This window comes from Amblyomma mixtum, chromosome 4 (assembly GCF_055824585.1).
Source record: "Amblyomma mixtum isolate Tamu chromosome 4, ASM5582458v1, whole genome shotgun sequence".
NCBI lineage: Eukaryota > Metazoa > Arthropoda > Arachnida > Ixodida > Ixodidae > Amblyomma > Amblyomma mixtum.
Genome location: NC_143015.1, coordinates 69,064,228 through 69,092,033, shown reverse-complemented (window position 1 = coordinate 69,092,033; position 27,806 = coordinate 69,064,228). Strand labels below are relative to the sequence as shown.

The 27,806-nt window shown below is 46.6% G+C and overlaps 1 protein-coding gene across 1 annotated transcript; it reads right to left on the bottom strand.

The window, feature by feature from the left end:
* Window positions 1-4,786: 4,786 nt before the first annotated feature.
* On the bottom strand, window positions 4,787-22,476 carry LOC149346790 (cytosolic endo-beta-N-acetylglucosaminidase-like). The gene is made up of 9 exons (XM_089586686.1): window positions 21,007-22,476; window positions 16,604-16,752; window positions 13,019-13,167; window positions 11,998-12,315; window positions 10,786-10,889; window positions 9,851-9,959; window positions 8,669-8,856; window positions 6,559-6,807; window positions 4,787-5,072 (listed from the first exon to the last, which is right to left on the bottom strand). The coding sequence occupies exons 1-9, from the start codon at window positions 21,270-21,272 to the stop codon at window positions 4,811-4,813; spliced, it is 1,794 nt and encodes a 597-aa protein (XP_089442812.1). The 5' UTR covers window positions 21,273-22,476; the 3' UTR covers window positions 4,787-4,810.
* Window positions 22,477-27,806: the final 5,330 nt, after the last annotated feature.

Sequence of the window (27,806 nt, the reverse complement as noted above, 5' to 3'; positions counted from 1 at the left end):
GGCCCTACTCAAGCCAACCTAACTACTGCTCTCAAGATGGTCCAAAACAAATCCGTGCGTTTCATCCGTAGAAACGCCCCACAGCAAGCATATCTACTACGGAAGTAAGTATTTTCCTCCCATCACTGTCACTTCGTAGAAAAGTGGCTCGTATTGCACTGGTTCACAAGTTGTACGATCTTGCAGCCGCGGTGGCTCAGTGGCCCAGTGGTTATGGTGCTCGACTGGTGACCGAAAGACGCGGGTTCGATCCTGGCCGCGGAGGTCGAATCTCGACGGGGGCGAAATTCTAGAGTCCCGTGTGGTGTGCGATGTCGGTACACGTTAAAGAACCCCAGGTGGTTGAAATTTCCGGAGCCCTTCACTACGGCGCCCCTCATAGCGCACGTTAAAGAACCCCAGGTGGTCGAAATTTCCGCAGCCCTCCACTACGGCGTCTCTCATAGCCTTAGTTGCTTTGGGACGTTAAACCCCATAAACCAGCCAACCAACCTCATAGCCTGAGTCGCTTCGGGACGATAAACCACCACAAACCAAACCAAGTGGTACGATCGTTACGCACTCCGTGATCGCCTCATTCGCCAACTATTTTATGCGTCCCATCGCACTGCCCATCGTCATAAAGTCTGCAGTGATTCATGTAATGCTAAATACTTCTGCCAATCATTTTTGCCGTGCACTTCACGCGACTGAATCAGCTTAGAGTAGCGTTTCTACTTTTATCCTTTTATTGCAGAATTATTTTAGTAGCAGGCACTTACAAATAATGGCAAAATGTTTCTGGGAGTTTGGCCTGGGAGGATAGCATGCGGTCTTGTTTTCAGGCAAAAAATATTACGCGTTTCTATCTGCATCACCGGCGAACGCATTAAACGTTGGCCTTCTGTCCACGGTAGGCAAATCACCTTGGTATCAATTGCGACAGAATAACAAATGTGATTTTCTCGAGTCAATCGCATAGCCGATTATAACTCGCAGAACGGAATTTACGACGCCGATTCCAGAGGAGCCGACGTGATGAGCCATCGCTCGTATCAGTTGAAAAACAAAAACAAAAAACAAAAAGATTCTCCTAAACTCCCACACAGATATTACCGGAAACCCAAACCCGAAATGACGGTCACGAAGCGCACAGCAATCAATATCCAACATTTCTGGACAAAAGCATTTTTGACCGTGAAACCATTGACGAACGCAATATTTTTTTCATATAATGTAAGATTTCACTATAAGATCAATAGATCCGCAGATCAGCAGACGGCAACCTTGAATTTTTTTATTAACGTTTTCGCTTTCGTCAAAAGCGTTCACCATTGGTTTTCCACGGCAGTCTTAACTGTTCGATGCGATCAATAAAAACACTAAAAGAAAGATTTGGCTACATATCAGAAGAATAGTTTAGTTTAGTTTATGGGGTTTAACGTCCCAAAGCGACTGAGGCTATGAGAGACGCCGTAGTGAAGGGCTCCGGAAATTTCGACCACCTGGGGTTCTTTAACGTGCACTGACATCGCACAGTACACGGGCCTCTAGAATTTCTCCTCCAAAGAAATTCCAGCCGCCGCGGCCGGGATCGAACCCGCGTCTTTCGGGTCAGCAGCCGAGCACCATAGCCACTGAGCCACCGCGGCGGCATATCAGAAGAATAGGCCATTTCATTCAATATTTCCATAACAGTATATTACAATTTTGTAATTTTAAATTTTTTTTTTCTCTGAGATCGTTGGACATGTGTCCATATGAAGTTAAAAATATCGAAGGAAGCACGAAAGACGGACAGGGCGACGCAGATAAGCGCTTGTCTGCGTCGTCCTGTCCATTCCTTCGCGCTATTTTTTGCATCGTGAACGTTCACCAACTAGCTCAACATTGGGCGTTACTTGATCTGCCCATAGGCTCACCCGTCCTAATATGATGTTGATGAGGCTTGCAGAAATAAAGCAAGTGTTTCTTCTCGTTAACTGAAAAGTAACACATAAGTTCGAATTCATTTAGATCACCTCAGCATAATTATTTCGGAAAACACACGGTGGAGATTAAAGTACTTCACCGTAATATCTGCTTTTATAGCTTACCGCAATGAAAGCTACACTTGGTTTATGCTTTGTGATTCAATCAATCCCTATGAAGAGCTTGTAAGAAAGTTGCGTTCTCAAGCCTACGGATGGAATCCAGGCAGCGCAGATATGAACAGTATTAACAATTTGAAAGAATACGGAATAAGGCGAATAAATACGCCTGCAGCAACCAAAACTCTTGCTATTATCTATATCATAACTATAAAACAAATACTAAAAAACCGAAATTCCCTCTCCGGCCACAAAAAATCTTTTATAGCACGCCCAAGCAAGTAGGACAAAGACATCATTGCGGAGATACAGAAAATTTGAGCTTGTCCTCTGTAGTAAGACGCCGTTGTGACGCGGTAATATTTCAATTTAAGTAACTTGTAGGTAGGCAAACTTTAACGATCAAAATCAGGGGAATGCTTTTTGAGACTCGTGGTTGGGGTCCTCATTCCAGGGCTCCACTGGCTTGTGCTGTCAGACGGACCTGCTTTATGAGTGCACTTCATGCAATTGGTGTCGCATGAAGAGGCCTCACGAGCATAGCGGAAAGCATGCAAGCCTTGGCGAACGCGGCCGAACAAAATTGCTTCGAACAACGAGAAAGGGAAGAGTGGCAGTGTCGGTGATATATGGAAGCCACCATCGCAAATTTTGAAAACATCCGTATTCCTTGAACAGCGCTACTCCACGCAAAACGCATGAGAAGATCACTCAACTGACCACCGTAAGTTAAAAAAACAACAACAATTTATTATGCGGACGAGAAACGCATCTGCATCATTTTTCTCCATAATTTCTGCCTCGCTCAGTACAAGTTTTCGAGCACTTAAATGGCACCTGAATTTCTCTGGGAAAAAATTCTTGCGGTCGGCTACGTAACCAGTAATGCACCATTCTGCGTACCTCTTCGTATGATGAGAACGCCTTTCCTCTTGGTGCCTCCTTCTGAGCTTTAAACTTATGGTAATCGCTGGAGCTAGAATTCGTGGTTAAGTTGCCACTGAATGTAAAAAGGCCTAGGCGGCTTGGCTATGTTCTCGAGCGAGGCTCGCTAGGAGTGTCTGGCGTCTTGTGGCTCGAGCTCGTGCCAGTGTCGACTTCTGCTGACTGGAATGAACCCTTCCTGTTTTCTGCACCTCAACGCTGACAGCAACTCAAAATGCAGGTAATTAGAGGACGCAACAGCTGCGCAAGCAAAATGAGGATGCGCATAGTCATGTCGCAAAATGAAATCTATAAACAGCACTCCTTGTCGTTTCGTTTTCAGTGCGGGTCTAAGACGTTTCTTCAGCAGTGCGGAATACGAGGCACGTACTAGTGGCTGTGTAGATGCCAAAAATAACTTCTTCCCCCCCCCCCCCTCCAGGAGATAGTAAGCATAATCGCCTCTGCAGGTGGTTGTCAACGAATCTTTGTGGGTGTTTTTTAGGTGAATAATGAAGCTGTGACAGGCTCGCTATCTTTATTTCCAGGATCTGGTGACGAACTGACGTTTTATTATAAGTAACGGCTCTAGATAGGAAATTATCACCTCATTGTTCAAAGCTCCGCACAAGTTCTTCACAGACGTCAACATGTCGTCTTTTCAGCGCTTTCAGTTTCCGTGGTACCCATCTTTCTTACACCTTCTGTAAATGGAGCTCATCATGAATATTATAACTGGCTGAGCAATCGGCTGTGTCCTCAGCTGTGGCTACTTCATCTATATCCACTCAGCAATTCTGCTTTATTAATGTTTGGGGAGCTACAGTACTTTCCGACGTGTCACAACTTGATGTGTTTTACCCTTGACTGCGTCCTACACAATTGCGACATCATTTGGGAATTTTCTACTCGTCACAGACTTGATGCCGTGCCGGGCAGGCATAAACTTTATTTTTTTTTTGTTTATTCTACGATAAGGTTAATGTTTTAGACTTCAACTGAAATTGCTGAAAATTTTTTAACGTTTTTTAAAGCATCGAAAACATCCTACATCCAAGATGAGAAAGCAAACAATGGCATATCAGATATTGCTCTTCTATACAAATTTGATGGAAAAGTAAGCTTTTAATGCATACCAAGTACATTTAAACGGCATGGTAGGGACGTATTATTTTCCTCTGGATCGAAGTACACTAACAATTAGATACTTGTTTTCAAAATTTCCTGTTTTTTGCTTCTTTTTGGTGAAAAGCGTCTGTAACACAAAAATGCAAAATACCCGTACATCTTGTATTTTGTGGGTGACCCATGGCCGTTGTGAGTCTTCTACAAAGTATTGTTTGAGGCATAATAAATGAATAAGAAAATGGGCCTCTGCCGCACCACTACTGTATCGCGGGTTCAAGCCAATCAAAATAAACGAATTGGCCCGTAGGCAATTGTAATTGCACCACCCCACCCTCAGCGACCCACAGCCGGGGGAATTCTACAGTGCAATTTTATATAACGAGAATCCTCACGTTAGCATCGGGATCCTCAGTAAACTCGCAAACTGTCCGTCTTCTTGGAACCCCAAGCCGTCCTCTCCACTCCATCCCTCTACAGACGCCCATTACTCCAGCCTGTTGAAAGCTGACGTGCATGCCATGACCACAGAGGGTCTTCCGCATAACTTTCTCAAAGGCAAAGAATTGAGTACAACAGTTTCTTAGGACACGTGTTGCCCTAGAAATTCCCTTATACACTGTCACTGTAAAAGCCCTGAACGAGATGAAACAGCAGAGGACAAGCCGAACGCAAAAACAAAATTTTTACTATCACTCGGTGGTCTGAGTACTGGCCAGCGCTCCAGCGGCCTGCTCGACCCGCGGCCGCTTCTCAGCCGGTTCGTCAGCGTCCACTTTCGACTTTTCCTCTATGGCATCTAGAGCAGGGGCGTCGGTGCTCTCGGGTTCCCGCTGGATGTCCAGTTGACCCAGCAGGCAATGGATGGCCTCTGAGCAGCCACCGAACAGGCGGACGCCTACCTCGTCGAGGGTGGCCCCGTCGGCGTCCCTCTTGTCCTTCACGTGGTACTTCCTGGAGAGAAAAGAGTCGAGGCGATTATGTCCAGGGACATCAAAAAGCATTCTTCGACTCGGACAGGGGTAAGCCTCGTTATTTTAACGTGATAGAGTTAAAAGCCCCGTAGCCCAGAAATACCCGCGTCGACGTTGTGAGCGAAAATAGGGTGGCGTGAGGTGGCCATCCGACGGGGAGCAACATAGGCGGGTCACATAGGTCACGTGACCCTGTTGCGTCATCAGAACCTGCCCTCCGGATTGTGAGCAAACTGACCGCTATGACAGGTGCCTGTTAAAGACTGATCGCGAGAGGTTGCTCGTAGAGAGAACCACTTGTGTCAAACAAGCTGCAAATGCCATCGCACGGCAGTGATGCACCCCTTAACCGCTGGGCAGTGGTGCATCTCTTCATCCCTTAAGTGGTGTGGGGACTCCCAGACACCTATGAATGTAAAGTTCAGAATGACAAAATCCACATATATGAGCATTAACTAATTAACGCTATCTTAAGCCTCACCTGCAATTTTTAAAACGTAACTTGACGAACAGCGGTTTGTTTACAAACAAGCAGGAACAGTGCAGTGAAGTAATATGACAGTACAAGGAGAATAATACGAGGCCCCCGCCTCGTCGGGGCCTCACTAAGCGGGATGTAAGGGATCGGTAGTGAACGCGGGGTCATCGGAACGCGGCTGGGGGCGCTCAAAGCGAAGCGTCTCCTATTTGGAACGCGGCCGCTCGCGAACGCGCCAAGTAGTACGGGTGTCCACCCCGCCCCGCGGTACCGATTCGCGCACGTGCTGGCACGAATGTCTATTTGTGTTTGTTTTTATTTTGTGGTGGAGAGAGTGCTCTACCTTACGGAAGCTGGAGGGCTGGCCATGCCCTGGATGAACCAATGATGTTAAGACCGCAACATGATTGGAGGCTACGAAATGTGGGCCGGGCCTTTAGGGCTTTAAAACCGGGCCCCGGAGCCGGAAGCGGGGTTCTGCGCTAAGGTGTGATGCTATGCATCTTCGGCTATGCCGAGTAGGGGCCTCCCCTAGTATTAGCCAGTTCCGCCTTTTGGTTGTTTGTCTTTTTGCCGTTGTATCTAACTTGTATATTCTGTAAATATTTGTATATAAATCTTCAGTTATTGCCTTTTTTATCCCTGCATCTCAATTGATCACAAGACCGTCTCTGACGGGGCACCCCTGGTGCGAAGAAATAAGCTTCAGCCTTCGAGTTACCAACCGTCTCTGGCGGGGCACCTCTGGTGCAAAGAAGAAGAAGAAGAACCTGTGAAATTTACTCGGGACATCATTCCCAGAGCCTCGAGTACAGATAAATTCGCAGTGTCGCGCGCATGTCACTGGCTGAACATACTGCAGATAAAGATTGTGATAGGCAAGGGTGGTGTGTGAATCCCGACGATGACACACGACACAGCAGTTTCGCCTAGCGGGCCAAGTGCTATCGCTGAGAAATATAGACCGGACAGCTTATGAAGTGCGCACCTGGTGATCCACCTAGCTTCTGTGTCGTTTGATGGAGCGTCAGCGTTGGGAACGACTTCGCGCCTGAGCGTGTAGTTGTCTCCTTCGGGCTGGGTAGCTATCGTGCCGAGGGAGAGTTCCTGCGTCTCTCCAGTGGCAGTCTTGGCCTTCAGTATGAGAGCCACGTCCGTACCGGCTAACTTGCCGGAGTTGAGCTTGAAGGAGTAGCTGACCGCGAGCGATCCCAGAGGAAAGTCGCAGCCGAACAACCTGCCGGAGAGGAATTTGGTTAAACAGCTTGGTTTGCAACAACTACTGTAAATGTCCGCGCAATCGTTCTAATGCAGAGCATAGAAGAGTGAGAATTCTGAAAGATATAATTGCCAGACGTGGGCTAGTGGTGTCCATGAGTAGGAAGTACACATTTACGGGCCATTCCGAAGAGAACAAATAGCAAAAAAAATTTGTGTGCATACTCCATTAACACTGAAACATTTTATCGCGCATGATGTATCTGTTCGTACTTATTTCAGTAAATTAAACAGAATAGTATAGATGAATGTTTTGGATTCTTTCCTCCTCTGTTTTGTTTCTGCGAGGTTCAAAAAATGAGAACAATAGCTGCGCAGCTCCCATTCCATGCACTGTTCCCTACTCGGTGCATCACGCCATAGGTTCGCCAATAATTTCATGAACCAGCTAGTGCTGATAACTCAACATAACTGTATGCTAAGCGCCTGTCATTTTTCATACTACTACGTGTTTGGGGCTATGCGGCCGCGTTCCGATGGAGGCGAAACGGAAAGCCTTCCGCGTGCTGTTCAAAGTCAGAGCATGTCGTCTGGATTAGTCCGGAGACTTTCCCTATGGCTTCCCTCACAGCCCATGTGTCGCTTCGGGATCACAAATAACAAATCTTCTCCAGGGCTCCTCATAATACTGACTGAAAAACTCCGCTTCGAGACCCGGCTGCCTCTTGAGGCCCATCGCCTCCTTTAAGTTGGACAGTCAGCTTTGGGTAGTGGCCTGCAACCACTGAGTTAGCATACAAAGAAGTTGTGTTTGAACTCCGCACCTTCTAAACCGTAAAGTCGAGTAGATGTCCTGAAAGAATTTCCTGTTCACATCACCTCCGGCATGGCATAACCTTTCGTGTCTTATGGCTTATGGATGTTTAAGGTCCCAAAGCAACTCAGGCTATGAGGGACGCCGTAGTGAAGGGCTCCGGAAATTTCTACCACCCGAGGTTCTTTAACGTGCACTGACACCGCATTGTACACGGGCTTTTAGAATTTCGCCTCCAACGAAATTCGACCGACGCGGCAGGAATCGAACCCGCGTCTTTCTGGTCAGCAGCCGAGCGCCATAACCACATAGCCATCACAACGGCATGACCTTTCGTGTGATTTACGTCCACTTTTAGTGCATGAAAGGCCTTGAGAACGGCTTCATTTTGACTTCCCCTTGCCTTTCCTCCTGGCATGGTTTTTGCACAGATGTGCACTTTTGGGTTCGGTTTGCTTATGGGATTTAATGCCCTAAGGCGATTCAAGCTATGAGGAACGCCTTAGTGGAAGGCTCCGGATAATTTTGACCACGTGGGCTTCTGGTATCTACCTTCTGCCACGCCTTCGGTCTCCTTATCAATCCCCATCATTCCAAATATTTTCTAGATAAGAGAAACGTTTTTCTTTCCCCCTGTGACAGCTACGATTTCTACTGATGCTATAAGAGTAAAAGTACATGGCTTAGAAGCAAACCCTCCTAGGTTGTAAACGTTTGACATAGGCTCTGACTGTGAAAAGGTGAATCCACCCTTGCTCTATACCTTCGTCGTGAAATGGGCCAACATTCATTAAAAATAATAACACATGGCCTACAGTGGGAGCCCATGTAACTCCTGTAGGTCCAAGCTCACGTGGAGAACTGTGGAGCATGTACGCGTTTACAGGTGCACATCATAGCCTGGAAAAACACATAGACCTCTATGGGAGCTCCGTTAAGTGCAACGGGATGCTACCCGTACTGCAGACGTAGCAATGATTGTCCTACAAGCTTTTTCCTCCAAGATTCCCCTGCCGAGTGTTAACAGCGTGCAATCTGCGACGCTGTACAACCGCGGCAATGCCACCTGAAGTAGGCGTCCGCGTCGGGGCGGTCTTCGTTGGCCCTGAACACCAGGCGAAGGCAGCCTCCCCCTTTGTAGCCGTCCTCCAGGTACACGGTGGCCGAACCGCAGGTGCTGCACAGCCAGCTTCCCTGGTCCCGGGGCTGCAGCTGCTGTTTGCACAGGTTGAACCATGTCTTGTTTCGCGCCATCTGCAAACACGCGTTTCGGGACGAATGCACTCGCTGAACGGGGCAGTGCTACTGAAACTTTCCGTGCTAGACGCGCATATATGGTGTTAGGCAAAGGCTGACTCTATTGACTCCATTTTCATATGTATGCTTAGGTTAATTAATGCGATTCATAGAGGGGCGCAAATTTTAATTTGCCGCCGTTGAAACTCACGATATCGAGGAGGCTTTTGTTCGTTCACATTGTTAGGGTTGCACGATGCATACGCGCGATGTTAGGAATAGCTAAGGGTGACAAAGGACGCTGGAGGTCATTGCGCGCACCTGTTCGTGCAATGACATGCGTCCAACATAAACACAAGTGGAATCCAAAGGATCCTAATCAAATAGAAAAGCTGCCAGTGGAACCCAAAGAAAGACAAGGAAATGTCTTTACACAGCGTTAAATACACTTAAAAAAATCTATACTTAAGAAATCCCAGATTATCAGTCGTAGTTTCCTTCTGCTATCTACGTCAGATAACAAATGCAGTAAAACGTGACCGACAACAGTTTTGCAGAGCACCGATAGGCACGCGCATTACCAGCAATTCGTGTACTACAGAAACAACAATTTCTTCCTTGAAGGGAACGGTCGCCTCAGCATCTCCCGCCTGAAGCCTAGATTTTTGTTTCGGAAAACATCACTCCCGCCCACAATTTTTTTTTTGCGAAGAAAGTACAAGAATGCAGGGTTCAGTAGAAGTTCCTTTCCCCCCTTTTGCTCCCCTGCAGCCCCCAGCATATACTGTTCATCAATACGCCCCGACCTTATGACGTCCTTATATAAGGATGATGACCACTGCATTCCAGACAGGCCTGTCCAGTATGCTGATGCTGTAACATTGTAATACTCACTTCACCAGGGAAGCTCAAGACGCGACAACTGTAACGGCTTCTTGCTGTATTCGTATTCGTTAAAGAATACTCGCAGCCGTGTGAAGACGATTACAAACAAAAAATAAGTACGACCGACCTCGCCAGGAGAGAACAGCTTGCTGCCGAAGCCTTGGCAGAAGCTAGTGGAGATCGGGGGCGCTGTGAGACGCCATTCCGGACAGATGTCGTCCGGGAAGCCCCACAGCCTGCGCACAACGGTCCGTGTGACGAGAGCTCGATGGAAGAAAGAAGAAATACTCTCGAAGCCTCCGCTTTTAATGTGGTGCAGGGATGGCTTTCGCGACCAAACGACATCATGTGAGAAGCAGCCATTGCCAGAGACCTCTACAGAATCAACAAAGTGGGATTCTCCTGTCACTGACGTCCCAACAGGCACTGAAACTTCTTTGCAAAGGGAGTTTCAATGCCCCTTGGGGTGTGCTTCAATCTCACGAACAGGAGTCCCTTCTCTTGAGTAGGGTGCGTTGCTGGGCAAATTTGTTTGATATTCTGAACATTGCAGCGCTGGTAGACGAGGGACGAAGCACCATGTGTGTCTCGTCCTTCCTTCGTCCCTAGTCTGCCACCGCTACAATGTTCTGAGAGTCCCTTCACTGCCGTCAGGAAACCTCTTCTCTCGCGAGGAAGCCAAGATGGCGGCACTCTAGAAAACTCACTTTCCCTTTGCTCTCGTTGTGTCGCTCTCTGAAACACCCGGAAATAAGTTACGCAGCTTCAGTACGTCTCAAAGCTTCTCGCAGAGTTGCGTTTCACAAATAAAACTAGCTCACCGCACTGGTTAATTGTTCCTCGAAACAACTGTTTCCAATGACCATAAAGGAGCCATTTTGCAAGGAACTTCACTCCGCCTCAAAATCGCCAGGAGCGTCTGAGGAAGCGATCGTCAATTAACAGCTCGACCAACAATGATGCGTGTCCAGCCTCAATGCAAGGGCGACTTCCTACAAGAAACTGCTTCCTGTAGATCTGTCGCGGAATATGTGTCCTTCCCATTGCACCGTCTAGACTCACCGATACTGGTTCTTGGCGAAATTGTTCTTCTCCTGCGTCTCGTACACCCAGCCGGCACCAAAGATGGCGGCCGACAAGCCGTAGGAACGGGCCGTTCTGACTGCCTGAAAAAGAGAAGTTGCAAGCCGTCGCCGTTAACGATGAAGGCATTCTACCAAAGCGATTACGAACATTCTCCGCAGTGCGGAGCAGTTAAAACCTCTCCTGGGAGGTTGGCCTTAACACCGGCGGCAACGAGCAACTAGGGGCAAGTGCCTTCATCTTGGAGGGGTGCAGAGTTTAAATCATGTACACGGTTCGTCGTTCAGGAGATAAAAGGTCACCTGCCACAAAGACAGTTGCAAAAAGTTGGCTGCCTTGACCGCTGTCCCATTTCCTCAACAGCAACTTAGCCGCGGCTCATGACTGTGGTCGCGCTTTAACCTTTCTCGTTGAAAACAGCGCTGTGCTTAACTGGGATAGAATGAAAGCCGTCTTTATTATTATTTCGCATACCACAAGGCTAGAATATGCTCCTGCGCAGTCATGTGCGCCGCTATTTTGCATCGCCTCCGGTAGAGAAGAAAAAACCCACGCCACAAAGATTATATTGGGGGTTCGTTGGTTTGAATATTAGACAGATAATACTACGTAGATTTTTGTTTCGAGTTGAATTTTAATGGCCTCTGGAAATTGATTCGCACAGAATCAAACACATTTCCGCTGGTATCTTAATGGAATTGTTGGGCTTAATGCGCAAAATTTACAACAGTACTCATCCACGTGGTGCGCACGAGCATTCAATGAGTATTAAAGGACATCCAAATCCAGTCACGGACTATAGGAACCGCCTGCTCAATATAATTATTGTAAGCGCGTATAATACAATGAAATAAAGTTGATTTAGTGGAGATAAATTAAAAATATGCCTGAGATATATTGAATTGACCTGCAGAGGCCCACCTTCCTCCTATGTTGCTCTCTGGGACGACTTGCGATAGCCGTTCCCGCGATTTTTTGCTCACAACGCCGGCAACGCCGACACCGGAATCTCTGGGGAACGGGCCTTTAACGCTATCGCGGTAAAAAACACAAAAAGTGTTGGTCGCTAAAGTTGATATGCATGGTCTAATGAAACAAATTTATCTATCGCAGCCGTAGTACCTAACGTAAAGAATGCTTTAAACGATAGAATTTGTACTGTGCACTAGTTGAGCAGTCAGCACGCAGTACCTGGGACATCTCGTAGCCACCGGGATACTGTGTGTTTCTGGCGAATACGTCAACGCCCACGTAGACGTCGCTCTTGCGGGGGCCTGCCAGCAGCGCCGACCTCTGGAGGTTTTCTTCGGTCCAGTGGAAGTTTAGGAAGATGCCGTCGCAGAGATCGAAGAAGCCGGAGTTCTCCTCGTTGAGTTCGTTCTGGGGGCTCGCTTTCCCACTCGTGTCGACACTGTCGTACCATATGACCAGCGAACCGGGGACAGCGCGGTGGGTTTGCTCAGTGATGGCCTTGAGCATGTTCTTGAGGAACTGCACGCAGGTTGCATCCTGGGAACGGGTACCGAAAAGGAAGTCGGAAAATTGCGTACGAGAAAAGGAAAGGACCGGTAACTGTTTCACTCTAGTTGGAAAACTCGACTGCATCACGAGGGAAGGAATGAATCAGGGATCGACAGAAAGAAGATAGAAAGAGGAGCGTAGTGGAAGGCTCCGGGACAACTAGAACAAGATTGGTTTAACCAGTACATGAGCGTCCATGTCAAGCATTCTTCGACAAAAATTTTGAATATTAAAATATTGTAAGGTGCTTTTATGGAAATATTTAAGGTATTAGTCCATTCTTTTAGGATCCGCAGCAAAATCCTTAAAAAAAGTTTTCCGTCGCTAGCATCGAGCATCTAAGACTGCCATAGAAAACCATAGGGGTAGGTATATGAAGATATCAAAAACATTAATAGCTAAAAAATGGAGGCCTGCTGACGGCAGATATGCGGATATATTGAATTTTATAGTGAAACATATGAAGAAATTGCGTTCATAAACTTTTTTTCCGTTGAAAGTTGTTTTTGTCCAGAATTGTTGGGTAGGTATGTTTCGAATTTCGCCTCAATCGGAACATAGCATTTCCACCGTTTCAGGAGTACGATTCCTCAACTTTTCGCTCAGGTGCCGAACTCCAGAGCCTCTAAGCCACCTCGGCGATTTATTTTCTTACTGCTTTACGGAAGGTTGGTGGTGGATGGTCACTAACCATACTGCATCCGACGCTGACGAGCCAGCCGTCAAACCTTCCCAGTGAGGCAACAAGAGCCAACTGGGCCGCCACCTGGTACAGGATCCCAGAATCTCTGATTGTTTGGATGCATTCCATGCCTTGGTTAGACTCCAGCATGAAGGTTCCTGAAAAGTACAAAAGAGGGAAGATGAATTTTTGTTCAGTGTAACAGTTAGGCTGATAAGACGATGTAATTTGGGGTCTCGGTAATAATGTGGACTCGCAAGGCGGCACACTTCTCATTATGTGTTACTGTTATCGTTCGGAGACACTGCGCAAGGTTTTCATTGCCTCTGGTTAAAAAAAAAGAATGCGTTGCCTTGAAAACTTACGTGAACAACTGTGAGCCAGAAAGCTTCATGCTCGCAAAAATGGCGGCCATTGCTGGGCGACAACCGTCGTAAAAATGAGCTTTGCAGTAAGAGCCCTGTGCGTCACAATAGAATTTCACATATGTCGCATAAGTTCGAATGCCATTACGGCCATGGGTGTGGGTACCATCGATTGCACCAGGTTCTAAAGATGAAAATGGTGAAATATCGTTATAGAAGTATGGCAGATTTCTCTCGCTTCCCTTTGCATAAGTAGCACGGAATTATTCTGGCAAAAAAGATGCGTTAAAGAGAACAAGACCACCATGTGGCAAGTCGAAACGTCGCCTTCGAACATAACTGGCCGGCTTGCTACTAGTTTTCTAGAACGTTAAATGTTCCAAACTTCCCTGGCAAGAGTATAGCCACTACTGCGTTTCCATGGGGGAGGCAACACTCTCATCATAAAGCAAGCTAAAACGGTAGTTTTCACTCCATAGAAGTCGAAGTCAGTTGACTACTCACCCCAAACATAGAAGTGGTGTAGTCAGACTGATGATGATGATGATGATATATTGTATCATGTTATTTTTTCCGCTGCATTACTAAATTAGGAACATCAAACGCACTACATCAAAAAATAATGACACATTAAAGGCACGTTTCAATAGTTGCAAGCATTTAGCTTTGCATTTACCGCAGCAGTGCACAGTGATGAAAATGACAGCGACGTGTCATCAGTGTGCTTGAGCGCCGGAAACCAACAGTTTTTTTTAGTTGGGTGCATTAGGTCTCCTCATAAGGGCGGTCGGCCTATCTAGAGCGCCTCAACCCATTCCCCTACTCGAGAGGACTGGGGGGCGGCCCTGCTCGGCTACCTGGATCTAACGGCCTAACAAGCCTTGGTTCAGCGAGCTCGTGTGGCGGTCCAGACCAATGGGATCCCTGAATAAGGGACTCAATCTAGTATTGTAAGAGGAGCGGCCCACTAGAGGCTGCTTCTCTGTCAACTTCTCTGTAAATATTATTAAATGTTTTTCATCATCATCATCATCATCAACCCAACACGATCAAGCTATTGTTTATTTGTTGTTGTTAGTGGCTCTTTATTAATAAAAACATCAATGGAAGGAAAAGATGTTGTCAGCCGCGGCATCTGCCATCGAAACCTGAAGCACCTGAACAACGGCTAGAAAGAAAGGGAGGAGTGATAGTAAGAAAGGACAGGGGTAAGGAGCCAGTATACACTATGTACAAATACAGGATACATGTGGGGTGGTACGCCGCACATGCTTGCCAAGCGTATTGTTTACTTGAAAAACAGAATTTGGTTACTGAGCAAGTCAAAGATGTCGAAGAGGTTCAGGGACCCGTGTGGATTATCCGATCGCAATGTGGCGTACAAGACGAGCAGGTGAAAATTTAACGGCAGAGTCCGTGCTTGCCACACACGACTTACGCATTGGGCACATACCAATCTGCCAGCTACGCAAGAGTTGTTGGGATGAGCAAAGCTATGGGCTTGAGGTTTAACGTCCGAAAGCGACTAAAGATGTGTGGACCCCGTAGTGCAGGGCCCCGAATAATTTTAAGCTTTGTCTCGTGTATTTGCGCATTGGCGCGAGGCAAGCTGTAAGGTACAGAACGGGCCTGTCAATGTAAAGAACTACCGTATTTACTCGCATAATGCTCGCACTCGCGTAATGCTCGCACCCCCCACATTGGCTATCAAAAATTGGGAAAAATTTTTTCCCCGCATAATCATCGCACCCCCAAAATTACTGCCGCGAGCCGTCTGCTTGTCGTAGCGGTCGCCATCTATTGACCGCGGCTACAACTACCGTATTTAGGCGATTCTAAGCACCCTAAACGCGAGTAGTGACGGGAGGTTGCGCGCGGCAAATAAAGTGCTTTAGCAGCTTGAGCTTACGTTCACCTTGTACTTTCATAACGAAGGTAAGTTCCGCTTGAAAGTAATGTTTTCGTTATATTTACAATAGCGGACCTAACAATCCCGATCTCGCACCCATTCATCTTTTCATTTAACACTCCGAAACATTTGCTTGAAAATTTTCCCCGCATAATTATCGCACCCCCAAACTTCGCGTTGATTTTCAGGGAAAAAAAGTGCGAGGATTACGCGAGTAAATACGGTATTTGCAAGCTATCGATTACCCTGATGCCGTCTTCCGGACTCCTTGCGGCGGCTGCAGCCAGTTCTAAAATGGCAAAACGGGAAAGTTCACAACCAGAACAGGTAATCGGCCCCCAATATCGCAAAAAAGGTTGGTTTTACTACGGACCTTTGCGGGAGCGGCCTTTGCCAATATAATTCCAATATTGGCCCGATTACACATGCTGCTTTGGTTCATGCAACGACCTATAATGCACCTCGTGAAAAATGAGTAGTCACACGCTTTCTCCGTCTCATTGTGATCAAGGAACCCTTACGAGGTTCGAAACGTCGTTCAACAATTATGACTTGATCCGTGACTACATTTTGTCCCTTCTGTGCCTGTCCAGACCCTTGGCTATACCAGGTGTTTCAGGGAAGAATAAATAACTTTAAAAAATAGGTTTTTGGGGGTAAAGATGTGGCTTGTTTTAAGTAGTAAGCTGGTCAACTAATTTCTGGTAATTAACTTTTTAACCACCATTGCTAGGCAACTGGTTGGAATTAGAGATTGGTAGCCGGTCGTTAGTAATAGCCATATCTGTTTTCAGAATTTAGAAAACGTGATTATCCACGGCGCTGTGGCTCGGCAATATTTGGCTACATGGTGACAAAATACACGCGCTTTAGAAAAGCAAGCAGTCAAAGTAACCTTTCCAGTGCATGCAACTTCACAAAAAAGACAAATTTTGTCGAGCCACTGAGCCAAGGATAACCGCGCTTGCGAAATTCTAAAAATAGATATGGCTATTACTAATGACAGGTTACAAATCTCTAATTGCAACTAGGCGCCTAGCACTAATAGTTAAAAAGTTAATTATTGAAATTTGTTTACAAGCTCAGTTATTAAAACGACTCAACCATGCTTTCACCGCAGAAATAATATTTTTGATAATTACTTAGTCTTCCCCGAAGCACTTCGTATAGTCATATTTGGTTAATCGTTACTTGCGCGTGCACATCCCTTCAAGCATTGAAGTTGTTTGTGGTATAACCTAGTCGCCTGACTACTGGGTTGTCTCGGTGCATAGAACCCTTCCCTTCACGCATGCACTGTGGACATCAAGGCCTGCTCACCCAACACTTTGACGCCGTGCTTGTGGGCAGCTGAGATCCAGCCGGGGGGCGGGATGGTGACCAGGTTGTGCGTATAATAGACGAAGGTGTTGATGATTTGCCAGTGGTGAAACCGGTACGGGTTTGTCACTTCGCAGCCGTGAACATGCCTGCAGTCGCATCCAATACACATGCAAGGGCTCAGGCTTAAATCGTGAATGTTGCCGTGTAAACCAAGCGGTTCACAAGCTATGAGGTCGCCCTGCGCACAGTCGGCAATAAAATCACTGTCCAGCCTATTCCGTAAGTGGATTCTGAACACTTGCTTCATGCAGGCAACTCCGTCTATATTCTGACGCCAACCTCATCCCTCGCTTCGCAATGAAACCCGTTCGCACGGCTTGGTTCATTCCTCGCCATCACGTAGGGCTTCTTATATGTGAGCCGCCGCGTGGCTCAGTGGTTATGGGCTGCTGACCCGAAAGACGCGGGTTCGGTCCCGGCCGCGGTGGTCGAATTTCGATGGAGGAGAAATTTTGGAGGCCCGTGTACTGTGCGGTGTCAGTGCACGTTAAAGAACCCCAGGTGGTGGAAATTTCCGGAGCCCTCCACTACGGCGTCCCTCATAGGCTGAAGTTGCTTTGGGACGTTAAACCCCATATACCATAAAACATCAAAAATCTTCTATGTGACTTGTGTCACAGCTTGAGCTTGTGACAGTACTACCGAGTGCTGTAGGATGCTCTAATATAAAGTGCTGCCCCGTGTAGAAAAAGAAAGTATTGTAAACACTTTTAACGCGGCATGTTGCTAATTATGGGGCGCTGTATCCCTATCACATCTGCGACGGCGTCTGCGGAGCAGGCACGGAGGCTAGCGAAAGTAATAATGGGAGAAAGAGTACTGGACGTACGCAAACAATTCTGGACAAAAGAATTTTTGAGCAGGAAGGAGTTTACGAACGAAATTTTTTCATATAACGTAAGATTTCACTATAACAATAAATATGTCCGCAGATCACACGATGACAGTCTTGCATTTTTTTCTATTAAGTTCTTTACTATCGTAAAAAGCCTTCCCCATTGGTTTTGTATGGCCGTCTTAACTGCCCTATGCGATCGATGGAAACATTTTAAAAGAAAGATTTTGCTACATATCAAAAGAATGGACCATCAAAGGCAATAATTTCACAGCTGTATCTTAGAATTTTCGATTTTGCAATACTTCTGACCCAGAATGTTGGGCATGATGGCCTGATTTTCGGACACCGGCTGATGTGGCGTAGATTGAAATCGAGAAGTCGCTGCTCCTGCATATATGCCGCCCGTGAAGCGTGTTTTTGCGAACGCTGGCGTCGTTTTCCTGAAATAAGATTTTCGAAGGTGGAACATCTTTCTGCGGTAATTATGGTGCTTGCAAAAGAGAAAGGAAGACTTTGTTGCCGGGCGAGCTACTGTTGAAAGAGTTTCGTACGTTGCACTGCGATTACACAAGCGACTGCCATTTAAGACAAACAAAATTAACAACTGTTCCAATGAGTGCTGGTGAAAACTAGAGCATACGGCCGTCTTGAAGCAGCGCATCAAGCTTGAATATCCGGGGCCGGAATAATACAGCAATTTTTTGTGTATTACACTTTTTTATTCTTCATTTTGCTTCGTCTTCACGTCAGCCTACTCCTCAGCAACTACATTAAGCGTGTGCACTTTATTTTGTTTCCTTGTTTTGGTCAGTAACAATAGAATAAAATCTGAATGCACGCGAATGAGCTTCAGCGACATCGACGAAATGTTCACTTATGTTGAATTTAGCGTTCTGGACAAAAGCATTTTTGAGTGGGAAGGAGTTTATGAACGCAATTTTTTCATATATTGTAAGATTTAACTATAACTATACATCTGCTGATTCGCCGTAGGCGGGCTTGCATTTTTTTTCTACTTGTGTTTTTGCTGTTGTGAAAAGCGTCCCCAGGAGTTTTATATGGGAGTCTTAACTGCTTGGTGCGAGCTATGGAGACAATTGAAAAGAAAGATTTTGCTACACATAGGAAGAATGGACCATTACCGTCAATAGTTCCAGAACAGTGCCTTACAATTTTTCAATGTTCATAATTTGTGTCTAGGAATGTTGGACATGACCAATATAACACTAAACAATCAGACATTATTCCCTTGCACATTTGTCTCAGTGCGCTGAAGCCTCTAATCATTCATAGTGCACACAACTATTGTTGGCATGCAGTAATTATCTGCTTAAACTAGCATTGAGGTAAACAAAGCGAGTTCATGCCCTTGTGCAATACTTTTAGCTTCTCCAGGCGCATCAGTGGCCACCTTGCTGAATGTCTAGTGCCATTTTCTTTTAGTTCCTCGAATAAATACGCCCACTGGCGGTTAGTCAAAGTGGGGACCTTAGGCACGCCATGAGTAAAGGAACAATGGAGTGAAACACAGGAGGAGAGAGAGAGCCAGAATCGGCGCGCATTGAGCAGATGAAGGAAGAAAAGAAAAAAGAAAAAAAAGCTACAAATCGTGTTTCTTATAGTACCTCAGCACGCGCCATATTGAGCGCGCTCCGCGTTGCTTCCGGAACATCAACGAGACCCCTGAGGAGCGGGAAAGCACCAGGAGCGGAAAAGTGTCCGACTGGACTGGTTGCCCCCCCTCTTCTCCAACCCCCGATACGCATATCAGCTTCCTGCTGTACGTCGACTTCAATGTGGGGGCTGCTTTGCTGCCACAACAGTACGATCTAAGCTAGAGCGTAAAAGGGGCTCATGGGGTGGGCGAAAGGGCCAAATACAATAAACTGGTTCTTGGCACCTCCTTAATAAAAGCGGCGCTTGCCTTCTGTGCAGCGACGTGCGTCTTGATTCCTTATTATACGCATAACTCAGAAGTTAACCTAGCGAACTCCATTTTCTGCTCAAAGATTAAGTGTTGCCACGTGTCCGTTTTCAAGACTGGAAGATAGCGCAAGCGTCAGCGCTCAGGTCGCAACAGCCAGACATCACTCGCTGTACAAGTTAGTGAAGAGTGTTTTCCCATAAATGCAGCTCAAAATGTGCAGGAAGTTTACACGCCATCACCGTTATATAAGCAAGAACGACTTCTCCATCAATAGTAATGGCGTCCGAACCTGAGGCGACGGCTGCTTCCAGCGTGCTGTTGTTACAAGCCAATCACACAGGTTTGCTAACCGCCGTCGAAAGCTCGATGCCTCTTCCGCAGAGCCATAGAAAGCTGCCCCCAAGCGCGCGTCTTGCACAGGCAGCAGATGGCTGAACGGGAGGAGTTCCAAGCGCTCTGTGCATTCCAAGTATTCCTCCTGTACTCTCGTGCAATGCAACATGGAAGCTTGAACAAGTTGGTCGTGTCTTTTCTCTGCTTTGCCAATCTCAGACCATCCACTTCTTGTGGTATAGTCAAATTGACATAAGGTGGAGGTCAGTGACGAGGATGAAAGCCTCCCAAATGAACTCTAATTAATGTTGTGCCACGATAGCAGCTGCCCACCCTGTGCTCGCTAAAATCGCATTTAATTCGCCCACCTGACTGTTTTTTGCCCCTGCTATTTTTAGTTTTCCTTGGAATCCAGTCTCTAACCCCAAGCGACTATCACTGAACTTCTCTCATTACATGTCCTGCCAGTGCCCATTTATTTTAGTACGAAAGCACTCTTAACGGGGTCCTAAGCAAGAATCTTATGTGAAGCCTCGGAGAAACTTTGGCAATTTAACAAAACTTCTGTTTGGGCTAGATGGTGCATAGCTTATTTATAGCTTATAGCGTAGCATAGTTTATAGCTTATAGCGCCTGTCCTGTGTCTTTCCTCTCTTGTGTGCGCTTTGTTGTGCGCTTGAATTCGTTTCAAAATAAACTTTGGTAAGTTCGAGTTAGTTCTGAGGAGCGTCGTGCCAGCCGTATCCAATGCGAGGTTGACTTGGGCCAAACCTAGCTTAGCAGCAGCCCATGCAGAAATAAAGTAAATATCGCTTTGACTGGGTTTCGATCCCGCGGCGGCTTGAAGGGATCAGTTTCACTGGCCACTACGTTATCGCCGCAGCCGATCACGTCTAGTTTTAAACTGCAGCACACTTTCACGCTGTGCATTGCACATCGTCATCAACTTCCATCTGCCGCGCGAACAGATCAGATCAGCTTAACCTCGATCAGAACTTAATTTTAAGTCTGATATCGTCGCCAGATGTGCCAGCGACCCGGCAAAGAAAAAATATGAGCCAACCAGGCTAAGCAGATGCCTTGGCATGTCAACTTTGTTTAACTGCGTTAAAACCCTACCACGCTTTTCTTAACCACGAAATATCACTAATACGCATTTCTTCCGTAACCAAATGGATTCTCTTCATGTTTCTCAACGCTCCCTCAACAGGCACAGCTTCCGTGTAGGCTCCTGCTGCCTACCTGTCCTCGTGGTAACCGCCCATCATGTCGTGGCAGAAGAGGATCTTGGGGTCCTCGGGCCTCCCCCGCCTGATGGTATCCCTCAGCGGCTCCACGGCGCACAGCATCCGGTCTTTGTACCCGAACAGCTCATCCAGTGACGTCAGTGGAGCGACCTCTTTGTCGGGCACAAACTTGATCACCCGGGTCGGAGGGGAACGTTTGAGATCCCGCGACAGCAGGACACCCATGGCTTTGGGGCTCCGTGGTGTGCTGCGGCTAAACATTTCGATCCCGCGTTCACTGGCAGGTGCAAACACTGTGGCGAGGTGGCTGACACCTACCACATGGTTTGGGCTTGCCAGCGCAACTCAGCTCTCCCCCCCCACCCCAACCCTACCAGAGAGGAATGGGAGGCGGCCCTGCTTGGCTGCTCGGACCTTCAGGCCCAAAAGGCTTTGGTCAAGAGGGCTAAGCTGGCGGCTTCGACCAATGGGGTCCCGGAATAGGGACTCCACCCATTGCGGGGCTCTTTAAGAAAGCCTCACCTCTTTTATTAAATAAAGGCTTTTCATCATCATCATCGCGTGTATACCTGCAAACGGCTGGGCTACCTCTGTGCCTCGTCGCTGTCTTCTTATCGCTCTCGGGAGCGCGCACTCGAAATGATGATGATGATGATGTCCTCAGGCTTAATGGCACATACCTACGGCGGGAGATTGTTGTTGTTGTTGTTGTTGTAGCCTACGACAGAATGCGACCGGGCAGTGGATGAGTCTGGCTCCCTGAATTTCACGAAGCACTCCATGATCACATATCATGATCTCACCAATCATTTTAAACTGGAGAGGAGAATTTTCCCCGCTCCAGACAAAAGACTTACTAAAGAACAAGAGGTTACGTGGCGTCGTCTACAGACGAGATCGATACGCACCCCATCACTCCTCGCGCACATTTATCCAGATCTTTACAACCCAAACTGCAAACACTGTGGCCAACGTGCTACCTACGATCACATTCTGTGGGACTGCAAAATAGAGCCACCTCCGGGTGATCTAGTTACAGCTCCTTCTCTCGAGCGGTGGGAGACCGTGCTGGCTAGCTCTGACCCCAGAACGCAAGTTTTGGCGGTGGAGTGGGCTGACAAAGTCGTCGAGGGCTGTGTACTCTCGACCACTTAACGCGACCTCTTGCCAAGCTCTTCCCGGCGAATAAAATGTTTTACAATACGACAGAATGGCACATACCCACTCTGGGGGATCGGCCAAGAATCGGGTGGTAAAGGTTGGTATTCACCTGTACGTAGTAAAGGCAAAAGGAAAGCACACGGGAGAGGAACACCGGGGGAGTCTGCCACAAGAAGGGCACGGAGAGGATGAAAAAAGAAAAAAAAAGAAACAAAACAGAAAACAAATAATAATAATAATTATAAATAATAATAATAATCATAATATATATATATATATATATATATATATATATATATATATATATATATATAAAGGAGTTTGGATTGGAGAGAGAGTGAAAGAGAAAGAAGAGAGAATAATTCGAAAAATAATGAAGCATAAAAAGAAAATACCGAAAGCTTTAGCAAGGTAGTCGATGAGATTCCAGCAAGAAATTTTCAACAGCGTCACAAACAGACCTGTGGCTGAACCCAAGTGTGGTGGCACCAAATGATAGCAAGTGTGGGCTGCTCAAACTAAGGCCAAGTTGCTGTAAGGGCAACTCCAGCAGTCTTCTTCTCAAAGAGGTGAAACGACGACAATGGAGCCAAAAATGATCGATAGATTCAGGTGGCGAGGGTGCATGCCTGGCGCTTCCCCTGTGCTTCCTCTTCTTTCGACCATTGAAGAAACTATCAGCTACTCACAGGGTAAAAAAAAAATTTAGGGGGCACTTTGGCTCTCTAAAGTGCTGCAAGGCGAAAACGTTTCCTGGTGCACTGTTTGTTTGGTATTTTTTTGTTATTTTTCATATTTAATTTTTTATTTAATTTTACATTTTTTCTTTTCCTATTTTCAGTTTCTTTTCTTTTTCTTTTTTATTTCTTTCATTTTATTTAAGATACCCATGCATTCACTAGATGCGCCTTTATTCATGCTCGAACCCTGAGCCTTCGGGGCGGAGTGGTAGCGTCTCCACTTGAAATGCCAAAGGCCCTGGTTCGATTCTCAGCCTCGACACAGTTTCTTTTTAAGTAGTGACGCCCAAACGCCGACACACTTGCTAACATTCCTTGGTCACGACAGTATGAGGCATTAAAGGCTTTCATCTTAATACTGTGAAGCAGCCAACTATGCAACTAATTAGCGAATTATTACGTACTTAGTCGACCACTATTGCAAGTAGGTACTTACCTGCATCTAAATACGCTACTCCTCTTGTTTAGTACGAATGATTGAATGTTACAGATAAAGAAAACTATTCTTAACTGCGCGTCATCTATATCCCAAATTCTAGCAAGGGCATTGCGTCAACAATAAGTTATTAACGCAGTTATCGCATATCTTAAGGTTGCACCATAACAATCAATATCAACGCAGATTCTTCCTCCGGACGCTTGTAGTTTCTGCTATTTAGTGTAAAAAAACGCACCGCATTAGTTTACTGTGACATTCTTAACTGTGAAGACTACTACTACTGCTCCTAACTACTACTCTCAGTCATCTCCAATTATGGGAAACCAGAAAAGGTCTAGTAAAACAGTGGGAAAAGCAAAGATTAAATAGAAAGCTACAATTAGAGATAGCAAAGGCTACGGAAGAGGCCTAGGAGTATGCTATAAAGCTCAGCAAGAATAACTGGGCAGAGTTTTGTGACTCGCTGAAAGGTATCCTAAGTACGGCCAAAAATGGTCGATCTTACGATGCCTCACAGACCCGTGCAAAAACTAATCGAACTCAAACAGAATCCATTTCATAGCCCATAAATTCCCAGGCACGGACTCAGATTTAATAACAACTATGCACAAAAAATAAACAGGGGACCCCTCACCGGCTTGCCAAACTTCTTATGAGGGCCAGCCAAACCCGTTCCTTGACTCCCACATAACACTGGCAGGTGTCTACGCAGCAGCTCGCATGTCCACAAGACACACTGCCCCGGGAGGTGACAGGGTTACAAACGGCATAACCATAACTTCCGTAACGACCACCTGACAGATCTAAGTACATCAACGAAGAACTGTCGGAGAAGGGCCAGCTATTGAAAGTCTCCGTCCAATCTCCCTCAATTCTTGCCTCCGAAAGCCCTATGAACGAGTAATCCACCTGCGGCTTCAAAATTACATGGAAGAAAACAACCTATTTCCTTCAGTAGTAGAATGGAAAGTTGGGCGAGTTGGTATACGTTCATTTTGGGTGGAAAAAACAGCGCGAAAGGGACGGAAGACAAAGATGAAGGAAACCACATTTCCTTCATGCATGCTGGGCTTCCGCAAGGGATGCCTTCCTCCGTATTAAAGAAGTCATAAATACCATCCCTAAGCACGGCGAAAACCTACTTCTCGCACTAGAATTGAAAGGAGCATTTGACAATATTGGCCACCCAACTATATTACAGGAATTAAACAATATCAACTGAGCCACCGGGTGGCTCAGTGGTTATGGTGCTCGGTTGCTGACCCGAAAGATCCAGCCACGGCGGTCGAATTTCGATGGAGGTGAAATTCTAGAGGCCCGTGTACTGTGCGATGTCAGCGCACGTTAAAGAACTTCAGGGGGTCGAAATTCCCGCAGCCCTTCACTACGGCGTCCCTCATTGCCTGAGTCGCTTTGAGACGTCAAGCCCCCATAAACCAAACGAAACATGTAGCATAAAACTGAGCTGAATCTAGTCATCGTACAAGGCATTGTTTGGTTTTATGGGGTATAACGTCCCAAAGCAACTTTGGCCATGGGGGACGCCGTGGAGTTAAGTATGCTGTTCCAGACGCCTAATCTAATTTCTACGATACGTGTCTATGCGTCCACCTGCAACGTCAGTCATATGTACCCATTCGCCTACTACGCAGAGAAACAGGCTATGAGAAATGCTTCTTGAAATAAAATTAAGGCGAAAGCCTTTAATAGAGCGTTTTAGTACTGCGGGCTTTGCGTAATTGCGTGCATAGCGGAATAGCGGGTCCGGAGTGCGCATGCGCAGAAAGCTAACGGAGAAATAGCGTTAGCGTACGAACGCCAATTTCAGAAGTTAGCGTTACGGCAGTTGCGGCTTTTGCGCCCTTAGCGTGAAAACATGGCGGCGTCCTTCCAAGAGAGAGCCGCCCGCTTCAGCCGATTCAGCCTCCCTTACGATTCCGGTCGGCATGTTTACCGGCAACTACTGGTGTTGTTGCTTTTCGCTATGACCTACCTTGCTTCGACGATAAAGTTTAAGCTGCAATTCAGCCCAGTTTTTGAGATACGTTCTCGATTCTGGAGCGCGCAAGCCTAATTCAACCTCAAGCTGCACTGCTACCGTCTGCAACTGCCCGAAACGCAGCCGAAACCTAGCACAAACGTCCGGAACGAGACAAAATAGATTTTCAGCTTTTTCGTCGTGTTTTATAGATTTAAATTATGTAAAGTGAGTTTATATTAAATTTACAAAAGTTTTTGAACATTACAAGTCATGTGATGGCAAATATTCTTGCTCGAACGGATTGTAGTTAACATTGCGTTTACTAGATGGCGCTACTGTTTTACGTTTTCATTTCATTTCAATTTCGGGGTCATTTTGAAGACGAAAATAAGCGCTGCAGTAATAATTCGTTTGAAAAACTCGGAAATATTATACTTTGGCAAGTTAACGGCAGTGTCGACCATTTTAGAAGGACCGTTCGCATCCCTACCAAGCAGACGGCGTTTAACGCTTTCAAAACGCTATACTAAAACTGTTTGTGCGGTTAAGTTGCTTGCGGCACGCTAATGTAATTTCCCTTAGGTCCGCTATCACGCTAACGCTATACTAAAACTCTCTATTAAATGCCTCATACTGTCGTGACCAAGACGTGTTCGTGTTAGCAAATGTGTCCGCGTTTCGGATGCATGCCTTTATGGGCACATGCCAATTAATAGCCAATCAATACTTAATCGGGTGCAATCGAAAGACATCGGAACATGATATAAAGGGATTATATCGTTGTACGTAATGACTAAATGACTAATTGGTAATTAGTAGTAAAGAAGTGGCAAGTGAGACTGTGAACACTAATTAATCAGTATACTAGTTAAGGCCACGTTAACTATCACTAACAATACATTGACTAGTATCACAAAATGTGCGTCATGCTTAACTATCATTAACAGTAAGGCGCTTCTAGACGTTTCATAGACATCGTGTCGAATATTCTAGAGTGTTCCATCACTTGACAAGTGAGTGACAGGACATTATGGATGGCATTAGAACAATGGTAAAGACCAATTAGCCTAATTAACCTTTCTAGTCAGACCGCATTAATAAATCAAACCGAGTAGGAAACTAGTCGAGCTGGGGCATCGAACCGGGGTCTCCGGAGTGCGAGACGAGCACTTCAACCACTCCGCCATGCCAGCTGGATGGTGTGGAATTAGCAAAGGCGCGTCTAGCTATTACGGAGTCTTTGTTCACTCTCATCTTCCTCCCTTCCTTTACGGAGAGGTTCACGTGTCCATCGAGATACGCGAGAGAGACATTTCCTTTCCTCAAAAACCAATTTACCGTCGAGCAAGGCGTAGAGCCGAATGGGCGATGGCGTTCTGTGGACTCCCTGGCAGCGTTGCAAGACGCTGTCATGTCCCACTTTTAGAGGCGCAACTTAACATCTTAACCACACATCGGTGACACAAGCAGCAACACTGCGCTTAAAGCTTCCGCCTCACCGCACTTTAGATCAACAAAGTGCCCCCCTGAATTTTTTATTCACCGTGGTCCCCAAATTCAAATCAAGCATCTGCGCTGTATAGCACTTCCGGCGCTGCTCGATCATTTAGAACGAGAGACAAGGCAGCACTGCTAGATATGCTCAGCAGCCGCCTCACGCCCCAGCTAAAGGTGGCCTGCCCGCGAAACAGCAGTCCCTTTGACGATGTCGATGTGTCGGCTCCTGGAGAAAGGCACCACCACAAAGGTAAATCGGGGCAGAGCACAGTCCCGAAACGAATGAACGGGACCATGGCAAATCAGCTGGCAGTACGCGAGAGGCACATGATTCAAGCAGTGAAGAAGCCAGTCAAAAGGGGCTAAGATAGAAGCAGACGACGCAGGGAACATGAAAGCGCAGCGGAAAGCAGTGGCTGTGCAGCCAGTATGTGCAGGTTGTGCGTTGTCGCAGTAAAGGGGGAAACTAGGTGGAACGCATAAACAAAGATTGCTTGTAGAATATTCGTCATTACGTCGTCCAATTCGAAAGCTTCGAACTCTTGGCGTTCATCACCTCGAACTATCAGCTGCGGCTTTCGTCTAAAATCGATGCTCGGCCAGAGTACGAGGGAATTGAACACAAGGGACTTAAGTATGGCAACCCCAAATGAAGACCCTGAATTATTTGCATAAATCTTTGGAAATCGCGCTTTAAATGTAACTCTCGAGCTTAGGACGTCTTTCGGAAGTTCACCCCGTTTTCCCACAAGACAGTGTCCAATTCAAGACCCTCGTGATTGCTGTCCACGAGAACCACACACACTCGGGTGACGTCGAGTGAAAGCGCCTACTAACCAGCTAAGCTGTAAAGCATCCTTAACAGCCTACACATGGCCGTGGGAGTCTCAGAGGCGGTCCTATCTGCCCTGTAGATATTCCCCTATACACCAGTCACTGCGAGGGTACCGCGAAGGACGCATCGAACACGATACGAG

Coding starts and splice junctions, on each gene's coding strand:
- LOC149346790 (XM_089586686.1), bottom strand. CDS start 21,272: ATGTTTAGCCGCAGCACACCACGGAGCCCCAAAGCCATGGGTGTCCTG. Junction 16,753..21,006: donor GGCGGTTACCACGAGGACAG/GTAGGCAGCAGG, acceptor ATGCGACTGCAG/GCATGTTCACGGCTGCGAAG. Junction 5,073..6,558: donor GAAGCTAGGTGGATCACCAG/GTGCGCACTTCA, acceptor TTTTCTCTCCAG/GAAGTACCACGTGAAGGACA.